Genomic DNA, 17022 nt, shown 5'->3' with positions numbered 1-17022 from the left:
AAGTTACTGGACAGTTAGCAGAGAATGTTCTCAAAGACCCTGGAGATCAGATGGGGTGGTATTTTGCATTGAGAGAAGGCAAAAAGTCACATATTGATTTGAAAAAAAAAACACTGAGTAAGGATGAAAGATTTACAAATGGCACATCAAAAGCTATCATCTAATCAAACAGACTACCTTTCATTCATGTCAGAAAATTAATCATACTGAGCTGAGCCAAAAGAATAAAGGTGTTTGGAAATAAAATATGTCAAAGGATGAGAGAGAGAGAGAGAGAGAGAATCAACATGAATCTTAAACTCATCAAGAATTAGATATCTAGTGCCCTTGCAGTCAAATCAGATGCGGGTTCACTAATTTAATTAAGAAAATCAAAACCGTCCTTTGTCGATCATTAAACAATTAAAACGAAACTAGTTGAAGAGATGGGGAAGAAAAGATGACAGAGGAAGAGATGGAGGAGGAGAGGAAGACAAAAAAGCGGGAACACTGGCAAAGGCCAGAGTAACACAACTAACCTTCACTTTCCAGAGAGAGAGAGTGAGAAACCCTAGAAGATGAACATCTGGCGGGAATATAAACACATCTACAATGCTGTAATTTTTCTTCTAGCTTCCAGATGCTAGAGTCATCCATCTTATCTGCTACATCAGTGGTTTTGTTTTCATGTGTTCTTCTGCCTATGATTTGAGTGCACGTACATGAGAAGGAGCAGAGTTCTGACCTCACTGTCTTATACAAATGGGGAGATTTTTGTGTAATATTTAAGTTACTGAATAATTTACAATTGTAACATGGTCTCCTGACATTATACATGTTTCTTTGTGGATAGAAATGTAGTTGGTCCCATTAGTGAGGATGGGGTCTGATTGAGATCAGGCTTTCTATAAGGGAAATACCAACAGAAATGAGGTCACCCATCTAGAACTGAGTTTCTAGAGGAGACTAACACAGTTACTGTTAGGAAAAGCGCACCCTCTGGAAGGCCAGAACTCCCAGCCCATGGAAAGCCATTGGTTCAGTATCTATCTTCTACATGTGAACAGTGCTACCTACTGAATCAATAAAACTATTTCTGATAACGTGGCTGATCACTTATAAAAGTTCCTAATGATTCTGACTCTGCACATCTAATGGGATGACCACCCAAAGTGATACTTGGTGTACAATTGCTTCTTTCAGCAGATTACTGCATAAATACTCATGACTGAAGACTTCCTTTTTCCATTCTGAACCACATAAGGAGTAACTTGGTCAGCTGTCAATAGAAAACACAAAATCAAAAATGAATTCAAAGACCTTAAGTTTTAAAATAAAGAGCATGAAAAACTAATGTCCACCATCTTGTGCTTGTTCAGAAGCTGCTGGGTGTTTAACAAAAGACTAGGACTGTGGATCAAGTGTAGTTATTTCACTGGGGTGGACAAAACAAGACCAAATTCTCTTTTTTTGCTGTTAGTCATGAACATCACCATTGGTCATTAGCATAACATGTTCTGTAAAGGGAAGCTTGTTCTCAGGGAATATATTTGAGCGTATAAACTATCCACAGCAATACTACTGGCACGTATGATTTTGTTTACAGCAAAACATAGTAGTTTTATATTAAAATAAATTAAGAATGAAATATCTCAATTTATGTCATTTTACCTTGATTTAACTGCATTTGTCTGCTCAACTTAAACCTTCCCATTCAAATGTCATTAGCTGCTAATAAAGATGTTGCTCTTCAGATTGTACATATGCAACAGAAATGATTTGCAAGCACTCACTAGGTGTTTATCAAACTCTAGCACATGTATAGGTTTAGCCTTAGCATGGCACATTTAATTTACTGAATAGTCTCCCAGTTCTCCACTTATGTTTTCTAATGTCTAATGAGCAAAAGAGGAAGTCAAAAATATTGTGAAATACTAGGAATCATCTCAAAGGAAAAAAATTTAAAATGAGCTACCTGTAACCTTATGTACTAACATTTGGGAAGAATCCACTGTGCTTCTAATTTCAATAACCTTATGCACAATACAGTAAAACATATCAAAGAAGTCACTTATAGGATCTGTTCCTCTGTCCAGAAAGTAGATTGTCCCACTTGCCACGGTTAGTAAGCTTTTGTACCTTTAAGGTTTTTCAACTGACATCCATCCTACTTATCATACACATTCAAATCAAAGAAATACAGCAATTACTCTATTGGTGCAAAGGATTCTGCCACATAAAATACATTTTCATAGGACTTTTAAATATAATTTATGAAGATTTGCTAGCAACATAATTGTCTTTTCTGCTGACATTTTCAAAGCAACACTGTGATTTGTTGGGTCTCCTGAGAGTCCGAGTACAAAACTGATAATTATATTAAATATACATAGACAATAAAGAGTGTGTTTACATAACTATGCCCATAAATATCTGATTGAATAGTCATTGTTCTCAAACCCCTTTTAAGCAGCTCTCAGAGGAATCCAGTTCTAATGACATGATGGTTTAAAAGATGTTGCACAGTCTTGTTCCATATTTAATTAACTTTCTTTTTTTAAACTTGTGACGGTGGAGACAATAACAAATAGCTCTGAAAAGACAGAGAGCTTTGAAACATGAGTGAGATCTTGTCATGCTTTGTGCTTCACACACAGAAGATGATCTGCATGTAAGAGTTGGTAGCCAGGGACTTCCAGCTTCCTCAGGGACACCATTACTAGAGCATTCTCAGTTCACTAATAAATAATAAAATAATAATAATAATATGATGATGATGATGATGAAAAAGCCTCATTATACATAAAAATAAAGGATGGGAAAGTAGGGGAAAAGCCCTATGTATTGAATGCATTCAGTAAAATAACAAATTTGTTCATGCTACGCAGCCGGTGGAGCTAGCATTTAAATGAAAATGGTATATTTACCACCAAGATGTAAAGGCCCTTTGAACATTAATTGAGCAATAATGTATGAATGAATTCATTAGACTGGAATCAAGGTTACAGTTCTGTATTTATGGACAGGATCATTCAAAGGAGTCCTTCTCACCACCTCGCTGTAGCACACAGTATTCTGTTTTCACACTAAGTTATATCTAATTGTTGCCAATTATGATTCATTTACTCTTAGGTGTCTTGGTTGTCACAATATTAACAGTTGTAAGTCTTTCCCTTTGCAGCCTATGTGAATCTGTTGTGACATCTCAATAAAGCAGGATTCAATCAAGGTGTGAATGAATTGTTAATCCTGTTATAAATAGAAGGTACCATATGTCATTATGTAAAGTATGTCTCCCTTTCACTTTTATTGAGGACAATGGTAGGGAAACAAAACAAAAGAACATACACAGATCGTTCCTCACTTCAGAATTACAATAATGGTCAATAAAACATGGAGCGGATTGCATATTGGATTCAGGTACTCAAAAATACTTAACATTAAACTGTTTTAGGATTCTTTTCTTGCCCCCTGCCCCCTTCTTTTTTTTTTTTTTGAACAATTGTTGGTCATTCTTTACATGTGTGTTTTCCAAACGAGGGAAAGCTCTGAGACTATTGGTCTGGTAGTACATCAAAGCAGCTATAAGTACGATACTCCACAAGAGTTGTAAGTGCTCCTTCCCTTATTAATATGAGTGCCTAAATGTGGATTTAAGTACCTCAGTCTTGGCAATGCTTGTGTAACGCCAGCAGGCCCACGATTGAACCTGCGATCAGAGGGACTAAAGCCCTGTGCTCTACCACATGAGCTAAAGGCCAGCTGGCTCTCAGCCAAGGCTGTGGAGGGGAGACTTCACTCACCATAGTATGAAGGTCTCAGTGCCTCCGGTTACTACACTTGCATGAAATTTTTTGATAAAATTTCTTATTTTGGGGCATTCAGAATCATAAAGGCTAGGGACACTTCCAAGGTCATCTTTTGTGTAGACAGACACTAGGGCATTTCATCGGAAGTCTTGGGCTTGGGTAGGCTCTGGCATCTCTGCGATATACATGCTACGTGTGGACTCTCTTCAACTGGGGCGATTACACACCAATGCATTCATTAGTCTCACAGCAGTAAAGCTCCTTTCTTTTAGAAGAAATGGGATTAAAGCCAGGGTCTCAAAGGCGAGGTGACAATTTGTTCCTCAATCTATCTACACAGCCTTAAAAAACAGCTTTTTCTCCCCTTCATATTCTGGTGACTTGTTTTAGGACTGGCTCACTGTAGCTCCTGGTGACCCATGCGGGTGTACAGCATGCCATAGCTGAAACATACACCCACACCCACACACACACAGAGGCTTGTGTATGAAGCAAGATGATAGGTGTCACTTACTGTTTTTCGAAACGCTGTGGTAAATCCCTACAGAAAACTCAATTCTCACTGGGAAGTTTGAATGTCTTCTGTAATCTATTTAAACAGCTTTTTAGGTATCACCAACAAACCTGTTTCTCACAAAAAGGTAAGTGGATTCCAGCACTTGATACTAACAGCCAGCTCTTAGAAAATCCATCTGGGAGTGAATGTGACCATAAGACCTTCCAATTCCCCAACACTAAACTGAAGGGAGAATTGATGCATAAAGCCATCATCACATTTGCTGTTGATTTGTTTACTGTTACTTTATTTACATAAGTAGAAACTCAACATCTTTGCATGTTTTGCAAGCTGTCATGATAGGAGATGCTAGTAATATGCTGTGTTGTGCTTGCTAACATATTTTTGACATATTTTAGCTTTTGATTATAAGATTGCATCTTTCCCAGCTACCATCTGTCTCAACTCAGTGGCACTCTGGCATTTACAAAAACAGTAGGGTGTAATATTTCTTATATATTTGAACTCCACTAGAAACATGCTATTTTCAGCCTTTACCAATATGTCACGCTTTCACACGTGAAGGCTGAAATGTCTGATATCTTTTAAGGTATCTGTTAGGAATAAGGCATGTACCATTACATTCAATTTGGCTGAGATGAGTAATATATTAATGAGAATGAAAATGGAAACAGTTTCTGATTTATAAATAGAGCTGGCATTTTACATGCCTTGTGTACCGTTGCCTCTATTTATCCTTTTCTCAGCACAAATGGGAATTTCATATAAAACCAGGAATTTCTTTTTTGTACTTGGCAATATATGCATAACATTCTTGAGGCTGGAGTTTTAAATGGGACATTTTTCTTGAGCTATCTGGCAACCAGAGACTTGCATAGTTTGCTGCTACACCCTCCACGCTCCAACTACGGAGAGTCAAAATGTGACAGTCATCAAACTGAAAATCACACTTTATAGCTACATGGACAGCATAGGCCATCAGCTCCAGACATTTGGACTGTTGTGATATCCAATTCTAAGACTGCAGTATTTCAGCAAGACTGCTTTTGACAGGATGAATCCAGCAACTCATGCAAAAGGATACCCAGAGTCTACATATTTAAAGAATGTCTCTGGCACAAATTCTCAGGTGAGCTGAATTTTGGCATACCAAGTATCCCAGGACCAATTCAGCCTTCAGCCACGGCTGTTATTGGCTTATAACAGAACCCAAGAGAAAATTATGTTGGTGGCATTGCTGGAGATACCTGTATGGCAGCATGTTCCCCTTCCACCATCTGTGAGAACAGAAAGGATAAGGGACCTCAGATTTAGAGAATCAGTGTCATTCCTAGTTCTGAATACTGAAGTCAGATCACCAGGTTGCAAGCTTGCACTGTATGTAAAATATGTAACACTTGAAGTTAGAGATTTTGGGTAAACGGTGGCCCATTCAGAGCCAAAGCATCAAGCAAACAGTAGTAAAACTATTGTCTTTGTTAACTGAAAAAAATAAAATCAGTGAACATTTTCTTCAAATGCATGCTTCATGTAAGGGGAAGCAGCAGATATTTTTTAACAGTATCGTACTAAGAAAATGTAAAGACACAATCACACTCACACATAATGGTAAACTGAATTTATTTCCTCTTGGAAAACAATTCCAGTAATCTCCAGGTTCAGACCGCAGAGTAAACATTAATAACAGTAACATACAGGTTAGTTCAACTGAGTCAAGAATTTGGCTGTGTGAAATCATTAAGGAAAGTCTTGAACACTCAAAGCTTCAAATGGTATTCAGGAAAAAAAAAGTTTCTTTGACAATCTACATAACAACTATTGCATATATGGTAATGCTATCTGTCATATCGCAAGGCTTACAAATATATATATGGGCCTTATTCAACTGTGGGTTCCTGCTCTGTGAGAAAGAGTCTTTTCATGTTTTTTGCAAGAATCTTCAGCAGTAAAAAATAGTCTTGGATTCATCTGTTTGTATACCAAAAGAGAAAGATGCTAGACTGAAGTTTAAAAGAAAGGAACGCCAAACAGCTGTAGTACAATATAGCTATTTTCCCCCCTCCTTCTTGAAAATGACATTTTCTTAAGCCTTTTTCCTCACACATTATTAGTTTTATCTTTCTTGAATAGGGCCCAAGTCCACTTGTCTTTATAAGACCATTTTAGTATCAGACAACATAATACATGTGCAACACTTTATATACAGGAAGTCTATCCGGTGCTCAAAAGTTCAAACACATGAACATCCAACAGTTTCGATAATACAAGTTTTATGGTACAATACAATGTTTCTGAATAATATACATTAACAATGAAAGTTTCGTGCAAAGAGTAAAACGTGTTCCCTTTTTGTGCCACACAGGATTCTCCAGAAGAGACGGGCATTGCACTAACTGCTGTGTTGGGTCATCGTATGATTCTGAAACACAAATTAAAGAGACGACTTAGTTGCAGACTTGGCATTGCTACAAGACAAAGCTGCGTAAACCATGCTACCCGCTGTTAGTATCATTTCCATAAGTCACATGAATAGCAATCAAACACTTCAAGGTATAGTAAAGCAAATTCTGTTCTGTTGAAACTGAACACAACTTCATTGGCTCCCATACCCCCTCTCACAGCGATGAATTTAGCCTGTTACAAGTAATGCGACAAGCATTTCTTTCTCTTATCTGGCCTTTATGCCTACACACAAGAAATACTCTAATTTTAGCATTCTCACTAGAAAATGCAGCCAAACATCCCAGATTTACACACATCCCTGCCCATTAGTAGCTCATATTTTAAAGCAGGAGGGGAGTTGCCTACCAATGCACTCACTTGGCTGACTAACAAGCAGCTTGGACATCCAGAACCCTCCTTCTATCCACCAAAGAACAACTCAATCCTTGTTCCTTGTAGAGAATTTACTGCCTTGTAAAAGGTGACAGTGTCAGCTCTGGAAATGGAAGTTCTCTATTTACTCACAGAAAGAGTCCAAAGAGGGCAGCATCTATGCAAGTTTCATTGCTCCAACCCCTAATGCAAAGGGATGCTCACTATCAGATGAGGTGCTACTTCAGTCTTTGTGTCTCATCAGCCAGTTAAGAGAAAGTTCTGCATTCATTTGATTCTCCTTTTGTGATGCAGACCATCTCTGCAGAGAACTGGACAGAGTCCACAATCTTATCAACAGACCACAGAACAGTCATCAGACAATAACACATTTTTGTCTCTACTGCACTGCTCTGGGCCTTATTAGGACCAGTGACCTAGAGGAGAAGGGAGTTTTGTCCTGTGATCAGTTCTTAAACTGTGCTGTCCCCCGCCTTTCTTTTTATCCATATACTGACTCTGCCGGATGATGACATTTTAAAACAAACTTTTTTACAAAAGATGGACACCATTTTCTGAGAAGTGAACCTCAGCCCAAGAGCCGCCCTGAGTATGAACATTATTACAGCCACAGCAAAACAAAGGTGAATATTGTGGGAGTTCATGTGACTCTAACAGTACAAGATATCACTAAGAACACACACACACACACACGGTCATGGGGCATTTGGCAAGAAAAGGATCTCTCTTGGGGCATGACTGAGGAATTTTAAAAGTAGTGCCTGACTCAAAAAGGAAAGGGGGATGACTCAGTGACACTTGGAAACACGTTTTCCAGATGTGAATGCAAAATGATTAAATGTTGATAGCAGGGACTTCGGATGCAGAGCCAGAGGGTTACAAAGAAAATTATTATTCCATTTTATTTCATATAGCATCTTCCAGAAACTCAACTCTAAGTGCTTCAAAGCAGTAACCAATACATCGCAGTCTAAAATGTTGGCTATTCACAGACAACAGATTCTGACTTTAAACCACAAATGTAAGGGAATTAAAACTTTAAGTCAGACTGTCTATCCTTTTGTCATCCCACTGTATCCATTATTGCAGCTCGTATGGCATAAAGCAGCACAGACGAATCTGAAACCCTGCAGTACCCAGACACAAAGGGACAAGTTGAACATGGAGGCCATGTCTACATCAGCAAGTTCTTTCAAAAGATTTTTCGAAAGAAGGGGGCTCTTTTCAAAGATCCTGCGGCGTCTGTACACAAAAACTGTTCTTTCTGCAGTGTTCCTTTTGAAAGCATTCTTCCGCTCCTGTTTCAGGAAGAACGTCTTCTTTCAAAAGCTTCTTTTGAAAGAAAACGTGTGTAGATGACCCGCAGGTCCCTTCTTTTGAAAGAGCAGTCCTCATTCACACCTGAGTTTTTCATCCCTGGCCTGCTCTTTTGAAAGAGCTGAGGCTGTGTGGACGCTCTCTTTCAAAAGAGCAAATCATTCTTTTGATCTGCTTTTTGTATGTGGACGCACTCTTTCGAAAGAAGTTCTTTTGGAAGAGATCTTCTGGAAGGGCTTTTTTCAAAAGATCTCTGTAGTGTAGAGGTAGCTGGAGTGACAACCTCAATTTTGATATTCCTTGCTTTTGAGTGGTTCATGTCAGAGCCAAACTGTTGTCACCGTGAAGAGAGATTTTTTGTTTGGGCGGGGGGGAATCATTTGTTTTTGATCTAATGAGAATATGCCTCAGACATCCCCTACTTTTTGACTGTCTGAGCAATATGCAATCAGTTTTGGGTCTAGAAGAGCCATGCAGCCGTTTGTGAGACAACTGAAAGGAGCTTTACATGTGTGCTCAGTACTTCGACTGCAATAACATTTTTTATTAAAAAATAAAAGGTACAAAAGCGAGAGAGAAAACAAACCATGAAATGGGATCCACTTGCCCCAGCACACGATGGAGGTTCTCAAGAGATAATAAAGACATAAATTCAGAAAACAGCGGTGTGAGGAAAAACGCTGAATAGGACAAGACACAACAAAACACTGTTCCCAATGCAAAGAGCTGGGGCAGCATCTGCTTTGATCAAGCAGTTGTACTTATTTTAAAGTCAAAACAGCATGCAGTCGATCAAGTTTTTCCAAGCAATTAATGCTTCCAAAATGTATTGTGAGGCAATGTTTAGGGAGAAATACACAAACAACAGAATGGGTATTTCATATACGAAACCTGAAAGCACTTCACAGGCATGCCATTGACAAAACAAGCAGGCAAAGGATGGGGAGGATAAAAGATAAGAAAAGCAGGAAAATTCTGTAATCCCACAGAGAGCCATATTCTAGTCTACAAAAAACCGTCTACTGGAGACCCCATGTTTAAGTGACTGAAAATTGCAAACATTAATCCCAGTTATGGACCGTTGTTGTTTTTTCTGAAGGAGGCTGTGTTTAAAAATTAAGGGCAAAAATTTTCTGCATTACCCACACAGCGGATCTCCAGGCTGATTTTTGGCTCTCCCTGTGTGCACAGAACCCTCACTTCCCTAACAGCGTGTCTTCTCACTTGTAGGGAAAACAGAGTATGGAACTCCCATTGACAAGAACATAGGAGTTCCACACATACAGGGAAAGCAAGCAGCACATTAGTGTGAGGCTCTGCTGTGTCACTATGCCAGTAGAATCTGTCCTTAACAGAAGATACACTACTTCTAAGAAAGAAGTTTTCAAAATCCATGTTCTGGAAACTGAACAGCGCAATTATCTTTCCTGAATTTGGAGCAATTGGGTTTTCTTCTTTTCACTAAATACGTATAATTCAAGTGAAGTGCTGAAGACATCATATTAATATTCCCTTTCACCATAAGAAAGATGTGTATTTTCTTTTAAGACAAAGTACAGTTCCTCTGTGAAGCAAAAATTTTTATTTCATACTGAGCTGTAGAAAGAGAAATATATAATATTTTCCCAACACATCATCATTAGCGGCCAAGGTAACATTTTCAAAGGCCCTCTTATTGCATGACGAAAAAAGGGCTTGTACAAGCAAAGAAGAATTTTGCACACACAAAATGGCAGTGCATTTTGTCACATCATATATTAATCACAATGGCTACGTCTACACGTGCACCCAACTTCGAAATAGCTTATTTCGATGTTGCGACATCGAAATAGGCTATTTCGATGAATAACGTCTACACGTCCTCCAGGGCTGGCAACGTCGATGTTCAACTTCGACGTTGCTCAGCCCAACATCGAAATAGGCACAGCGAGGGAACGTCTACACGGCAAAGTAGCACACATCGAAATAAGGGAGCCAGGCACAGCTGCAGACAGGGTCACGGGGCGGACTCAACAGCAAGTCGCTCCCTTAAAGGGCCCCTCCCAGACACACTTTCATTAAACAGTGCAAGATACACAGAGCCAACAACTAGTTGCAGACCCTGTATATGCAGCACGGACCCCCAGCTGCAGCAGCAGCAGCCAGAAGCCCTGGGCTAAGGGCTGCTGTCCATGGTGACCAAAGAGCCCCGCAAGGGCTGGAGAGAGAGTATCTCTCAACCCCCCAGCTGATGGCCGCCATGGAGGACCCCGCTATTTCGATGTTGCGGGACGCGGATCGTCTACACGTCCCTACTTCGATGTTGAACGTCGAAGTAGGGCGCTATTCCCATCCGCTCATAGGGTTAGCGACTTCGACGTCTCGCCGCCTAACGTCGATTTCAACTTCGAAATAGCGCCCAACACGTGTAGACGTGACGGGCGCTATTTTGAAGTTACTGCCGCTACTTCGAAGTAGCGTGCACGTGTAGACGCAGCCAATGAAAACCAAACAAACTAAGACAGATGTTCATAAACCCCTACTTCCCTGCCTTGATTTTATTTAGGAAACATTTACAAGAACTCGTCTTCAACATACTTCACAGATAAAATTCTTTGAAAACATATTTAGCTGGTTTCTAGAGATGAAGATATCCCTAGCCAACCCAGTGACATAAACCCAGAGTCTGAACTCCCAGAGAGCTGCTTTAAACGTTAGTCTGCACCACTTTCCATGAGAAGAAAGCCTTGGGATATCCCTGTACTTAGTGCTATAAGATTAAAATCATATCCAGATTTCACCACAATAATGGGTAGAGAAATCTCCTCTGCAGAGACTGGGGTAGTTTTCCAGAGATTGTTAAAACAGTAGAAAGTAATTTTTTTTCTGTTTTTTGGTATCTCTCTTAAATAGATCTCAAATAGAAAACAGACATTTTCTGTGTTTGCTAGCTACTAGATAGCAAAAAATGCCATCCGTTGCATCAAACTCAGTGAAGAAAAAAACCCACGAATTCCCTATGTCATTGGACTCTCTAATGCAAACTGCAGTTGCATTCAATTTAAATGAGATTTTATTTTAAGTAGATGAAATGAGACACAATTGTACCTGAGAAGTTGTGCAAGAAGGGTCCAAATAAAGAAATCTAAAGATTAAATGCGGACAACTTCCTTCAACAGATGTTGACAGTACCACAGCAGCATGTTATTTTTTCCTTAGTTCAAGAACACAAACATCTGTAATCAATCATCACTGATTAACTCATTATGGTATACTATGTTATCACATATATGGAATCCTTTATCTGCAAACATTCAGAATAATCTTTATTTCCTTACAAACCTATTGTGCTACAATATAATTTCAGGCTATAGAGAAGAATTCTACATTACTATCAACCTTTAAGCACTGTATTTTTTTTTAACAAAAGCAATTGGTTTCCAACAGGCTGGATAATAAGTCTTTTGACCTGCATTCTTCTCTGACCCATTAAGGTCACCCCTGTGCTGGGGCATATAGCTGACTTAGGAAATGCCTGCAAGTCCTGCATTTCATCTCCTGCCCACTCAAAATAAAGCTTTCTTTAAATGTGTCTGTACGGGTCCCTGAAGACCAGGGAGGCATCCCTGTAGTGGGCAATGGAGGGACAGAAGCTTCTGCCTTTATTAATGAATGCAGACCATTATGAGTCTGGCTGGCTCCTGCACTGTTCCCAGAAGCATATACTGTACGTGACTTAAAATGCTAGAATATTGACACAAAGCGAGCTGGGCACCCCTAAGGAAAATTACTCCTTGGATATAATGTAGGCTCGTAACAGCTATTAGAGTACAAAATAAAACCCTCCGGGATCAAACTGACATATACCACATTCTACCTACTCCTCAAACATTAGAAGAATTTCTTTGTGAAGGCATTCTCAAGGACAGCATTAAACTGACTTTTGTAGCAATTTGCAACAGCTTTTTGGCTTACAGCTTTTAGTACTAAATCTCTAGTTAGAATCAATATAAGTACTATATCTTCCACATTAATCAATACATTTAGTTCAATACACATTCTATTAAATTATACTTTCTAATCAAGATTTTCGGCTTCCTTCCCCTGCTTTTTATTTCAAACTCTTTACCTTGTACCATAGTTTCCAGAATATCTAGAGCAAACAACAGGGTGGTGGATTTTCTAGAATGGCTGGGGCAGATAGGGCAGTAGGAGGTAGGGGAAAGTTAAAACGGCAAACTGAGCAAAACCTTAATTAGAGTGTTAATGCCAAATCATGAATTCAATTCCACAGTGTCAACATGGTTTACTGAACTTCAGTCTGACATACTTCATCACCTGACATTGTCATGATAATACCTGTTACATAAAGCTTTACATGACCCAAAAGGTGAAACAGCAAACACACAGCAAGAAAAAAAGGTGCAAGAACATTAAAGAACTTCAGAAACAAACCAATGTCAGGAAGACGCTGAGCTAAGGCAGCAGCAAAGGTGGGGATACCACTTCCCACAGCTCCCATTGGCCGGGAATGGAGATCCACGGCCAATGGGAGCAGTGAGTGGACTTACCTGTGGATCAGTAGGTTGAAGAAAAAGTGCCTGTGGCCTTGGTGGCAAACCACCTCTGGCCCAAGGGCCACTTACTGCCCATCCCTGATATAAAGCCACTGAACTCTTTTACCATTGTCTCACAGATCTGATGCACTCGCTTTCATGTCCCTGATGTACAAAAAAGTAGCTTTGCCTTTCTCAATGTACAGTAAGTTCTGCAAACTTGTGGAGATAAACACACATGCCTCCTAGAACTGGAAGGGACCTTGGAGATCCAGTCCTCTTGGCAGGACCAAGCACCATCCCTGACATCTATTTACCCCAACCCCTAAACGGCCTCCTCAAGGATTGAGCTCACAACCCTGGATTTAAGCAGGCCAATGCTCAAACCACTGAGCTATCCCTCCCCCCAGAGAAACTGTTGCATTTTATTTTGACATTTAACATCATTTTAAGCAGCTCACAAAAACACCATATAAAACTTGCTAGGCAACACTGTTTCACCATCAAGGGAACACAAAATTGTAGACCAGAGAGAGAAGATTAATTAGAGAGTTTTATCCACCCACTCCATCAATGCAAGATTATTGTGCACAATATGATTTCAAATATTTCGTCTGGTCCACTTTTAATTAGTACTCCCAACACTTCCCTTGGAATACTATTTCATACTTCACAGACTTCATGGTTAGGAATTTTTTCCTGATGTTCCTTTTAGGATTGGAAAAAACTGAATAAGATCAAAATCACACACATAAGATCTCCTTAACCAGAAAATGGATTTAGACAAATATTTAGGCCATTTCAAAATCAACTAAAAAAAGTAGATGGAACCCACCCTGTGCAACTCTATCCAAGATAAACTCACATGGCATTAACCACTTGATTAGGATAAGATTTTAAATGCTGTTCTAGGCACACATCTAGGCCCTGTCTATGCTACAACTGTGCAACTGCATCAATGCATGGTCACGTTGTAAACAATTATCTTGACTCTGATATTCCTATGTCTACACAGCAAGTTATTGCAAAATAAGTTTGTGAGCATCTACATTATGCACGTTCCCTGCAAATTCAAAATAGCTACTTCGAAATAGGTGCTGTTAAGACACAGAATAGTGCTATTTTGAAATAAGCCTTAATGGCTTCCAATTACACTATTTCAAAATAGACATTATCTGTCTGGACAGCTGGGTGCTATTTCAAAATGCATTCTTGTGTGTAGCTGTATGATTTCAAAATAAGCTATTTTGGAATAGCTATTCCAGAATGGATTATTTTCAAATAATGCTGCTGAGTAAAAGTAGACTAGATGAGTACATACTCCAAAGCCCATCAGAAGATAATCTAAAAATAAGACTTAGATAGGACATGATAGTGGTTTTCAAGTACCTCAAAGAGGGATACAAGGAGGAGGGAGAAAAATTGTTCACCTTGGCCTCTGAACACAGGACAAGGAGCAATGGGCTTAAACAGCAGCAACGGACATTTAGACTAGACTTTAGAAAAAACTTCTTGTCAGGGTGGTTAAACACTGGAATAAGTTACTGAAGGAGGTTATGGAATCTCCATTGTTGGAAATGTTTAAGACCAGGTTAGACAGACACCTACTGGGGACGGTCTATATGGTGTTTGGTCCTGCCAAGAGGGCAGGGAACTGGACCTGATGACCTCTTGAGGTCTTCCAGTTCTAGTGTTCTATGATTCTATGATGAGCAATGGAAGGGACCACCTAGCTCACGAATGACCACTGTTAATAATAGGGACAATTTGGAAAAGTTAATTCCAATTCTCCAAACAACTGAGCTCATTGAAGTGCTTGTCTGTTTTTGCACTATACCACAGTGATTCAGAAATGGCACAGCTGGCAATTGTTCAATGCATTCAGGTCTACATCCATGTCGCACGCGTTCAGACCCACATACTTGAAAATCTGGAGAAGACAGAATCACAGAAAGCACTAACAGGACAGGATCCGCTCAGGGATGCCTTTTGAAATTTAAAAACGGAACACTTACGCATTTCTTCAGGAAATTTTAGAAAGCCATTAGTAACATATCACTGATGGGTTGACCTCTTCCTGACGAGATTATCATACACACAATTACAACACTAATAATAATCAGGAGACTTCACTAAGCAGAGGCAAAAGTAATAGTTCATATAAAAAAGGGGGAATAAAGGACCACTGGGAAATACATTGCTAACACTAAAGTATTAACTCTTAAGAAAATGATCATAACTACCCTGCTATAAATAAGGAAAATCTCCATAGGAAGTAATGGAGTTAGTGGAACAGGTGTTAGAGAGAAGAGAACTGGATCTCTATTGAATAATAAAATTGTATTTTGCACATCGGTAGGCTGATATTTATACCAAAGGAAAACTGCAACCCCGATACAAGGAAGGGACACCCTGCATTCTCTCCATGACACACAGACATTCAAAGAGCAAAGAAGCCAGAGCTGAATGATTACACATTTGTCTGCAGGAACAGTACAGTAGCACTGGTAGGCAATGCTGCCTAACAAGATATTCAGGGATTAAGTCCGTGTTTTACAGACAGATGTGTTTGTGGGCCAGTTTGCTGCTCTGTTTTAATTTTGTTCTTGTAATGTTTAATTTATTATGCTGGTGCCTTCTATACTAGAACATGTATAAACAAGTTTAAGAGTGACCTCCATTTAATTTACATCCATGAGTGGTGCTCCTTTTCCATGTTCTAATTTTACATATCTTAAAAGACAAATAAATCTGAGTGGAGTGGAAGGGGGGCTGGGAAAGGAGATACCTTGCCTGATAACAGATTGCGTTCCTCTTACGTGAATGCACATTTCTTATTTGCCTAGGTCTGTGTGCAGAACTGACTCCTGGAACTAGAGCTACAGTATGTACAGATGCCTTTATAGGTCAAACCCAATTAAACAAATTACTACTAAATATTTAACAGCTCAGTGTAGTAATCAGTGACAAATAATGGAGGCTTACATTGACAATGTAATGTTCTGTTGGAAATGCTCCTTTCTCTTGTTTCCTTTTGCTTGCTGAATTCCGATAGGTCATTTTAGTGACTAAGCAGAGCAGGAATCTTATTTGTTGTACGTCTATTGAGTCCATTGTGTGTTTCTGAGGCTGTTTTCCGAAGAGTGATCCTGTGGCTCTTGTTCTCCTCAACTTCCATTCTGTTTGCTCCAGTTTAAAGCAGGATGACCATTAACTGCTAGATCAGTGCATTGATTTCAAATCTGAAAGTGACTAGCAGGTCTAGATTTTTAACTCCTGTCCAAAGGATTCAAAAGGTCACCCAATTGAAATGGAAGGGAAGCACACACAGCTGTGATTTATATGCAAAGGGCAACCTTTAAAACAATGATTTCCAGTTTTTCCACAAGTGCACGTACAAGAATTCCTCTGAACAAAATTGTAAGTACACTGTATCCATTAACAACAATTTCTTCAGATGTGAAAGAGAAAAACGCTACGACTTTCCTGTATTCTTTTACAGTATTATTTAGACAGATCTATACACATAAATACACAACCAAGCCATAGATCACTGTGTTCACCACACTACTTTGTGCCATTCCTGTAAGTATTGTGCTTATGCTTATCAGGTGACAAAACACAGCTCAGAACTTAGACTTGCATATATTACCTTCGAGCATACAGTACCCCCGACACAACTGTTAGCTCACCTAAGGTTACAGAGACAAAAAGATGAATAGGAGGAAAAGGTAAAGTGTAATGAGAAATTTCCCTGAAGTAAAGGTAAATGATATTTCAAACTTTCACAATTAGCCTCTGATTTCTCCTGTAAGACTGCACCATCTTCACATTTACATGTGGAAATCAGCCTTTAAGGGACTGGGCTAGTCAATGGGCAGGCACAATGAAAAGATTGGTTTTCTGATTCTTACAGAACTGTACTTCTGAGGTCACAGTGAATGGAACACAGCTTCCAGGTGAGGCTGCCTTTTTCGGAGGAAAAATGCAAATAATTGTTGACAACCAATTACACTCAGCAGCCACCCAA

General features: G+C 39.3%; 1 protein-coding gene across 3 annotated transcripts in view; it reads right to left on the bottom strand.

Moving 5' to 3' along the window:
- Positions 1-5908: 5908 nt before the first annotated feature.
- Positions 5909-17022, bottom strand: part of ZNF521 (zinc finger protein 521) — a 313961-nt gene continuing 302847 nt past the window's right edge. For all 3 annotated transcript variants that reach the window (XM_074987272.1, XM_074987270.1, XM_074987271.1), the window contains one exon: positions 5909-6724. In XM_074987272.1, the coding sequence (XP_074843373.1) occupies positions 6695-6724 (30 nt within the window). In that variant the 3' untranslated portion in view covers positions 5909-6694. The remainder of the gene's footprint in view (positions 6725-17022) is intronic.

The sequence above is a fragment of the Carettochelys insculpta genome, chromosome 2, assembly GCF_033958435.1.
Source record: "Carettochelys insculpta isolate YL-2023 chromosome 2, ASM3395843v1, whole genome shotgun sequence".
Taxonomy (NCBI): Eukaryota; Metazoa; Chordata; order Testudines; family Carettochelyidae; genus Carettochelys; species Carettochelys insculpta.
The sequence above is the reverse complement of the archived record's forward strand: the minus strand, read 5'-3'. Positions and strand labels throughout refer to the sequence as shown.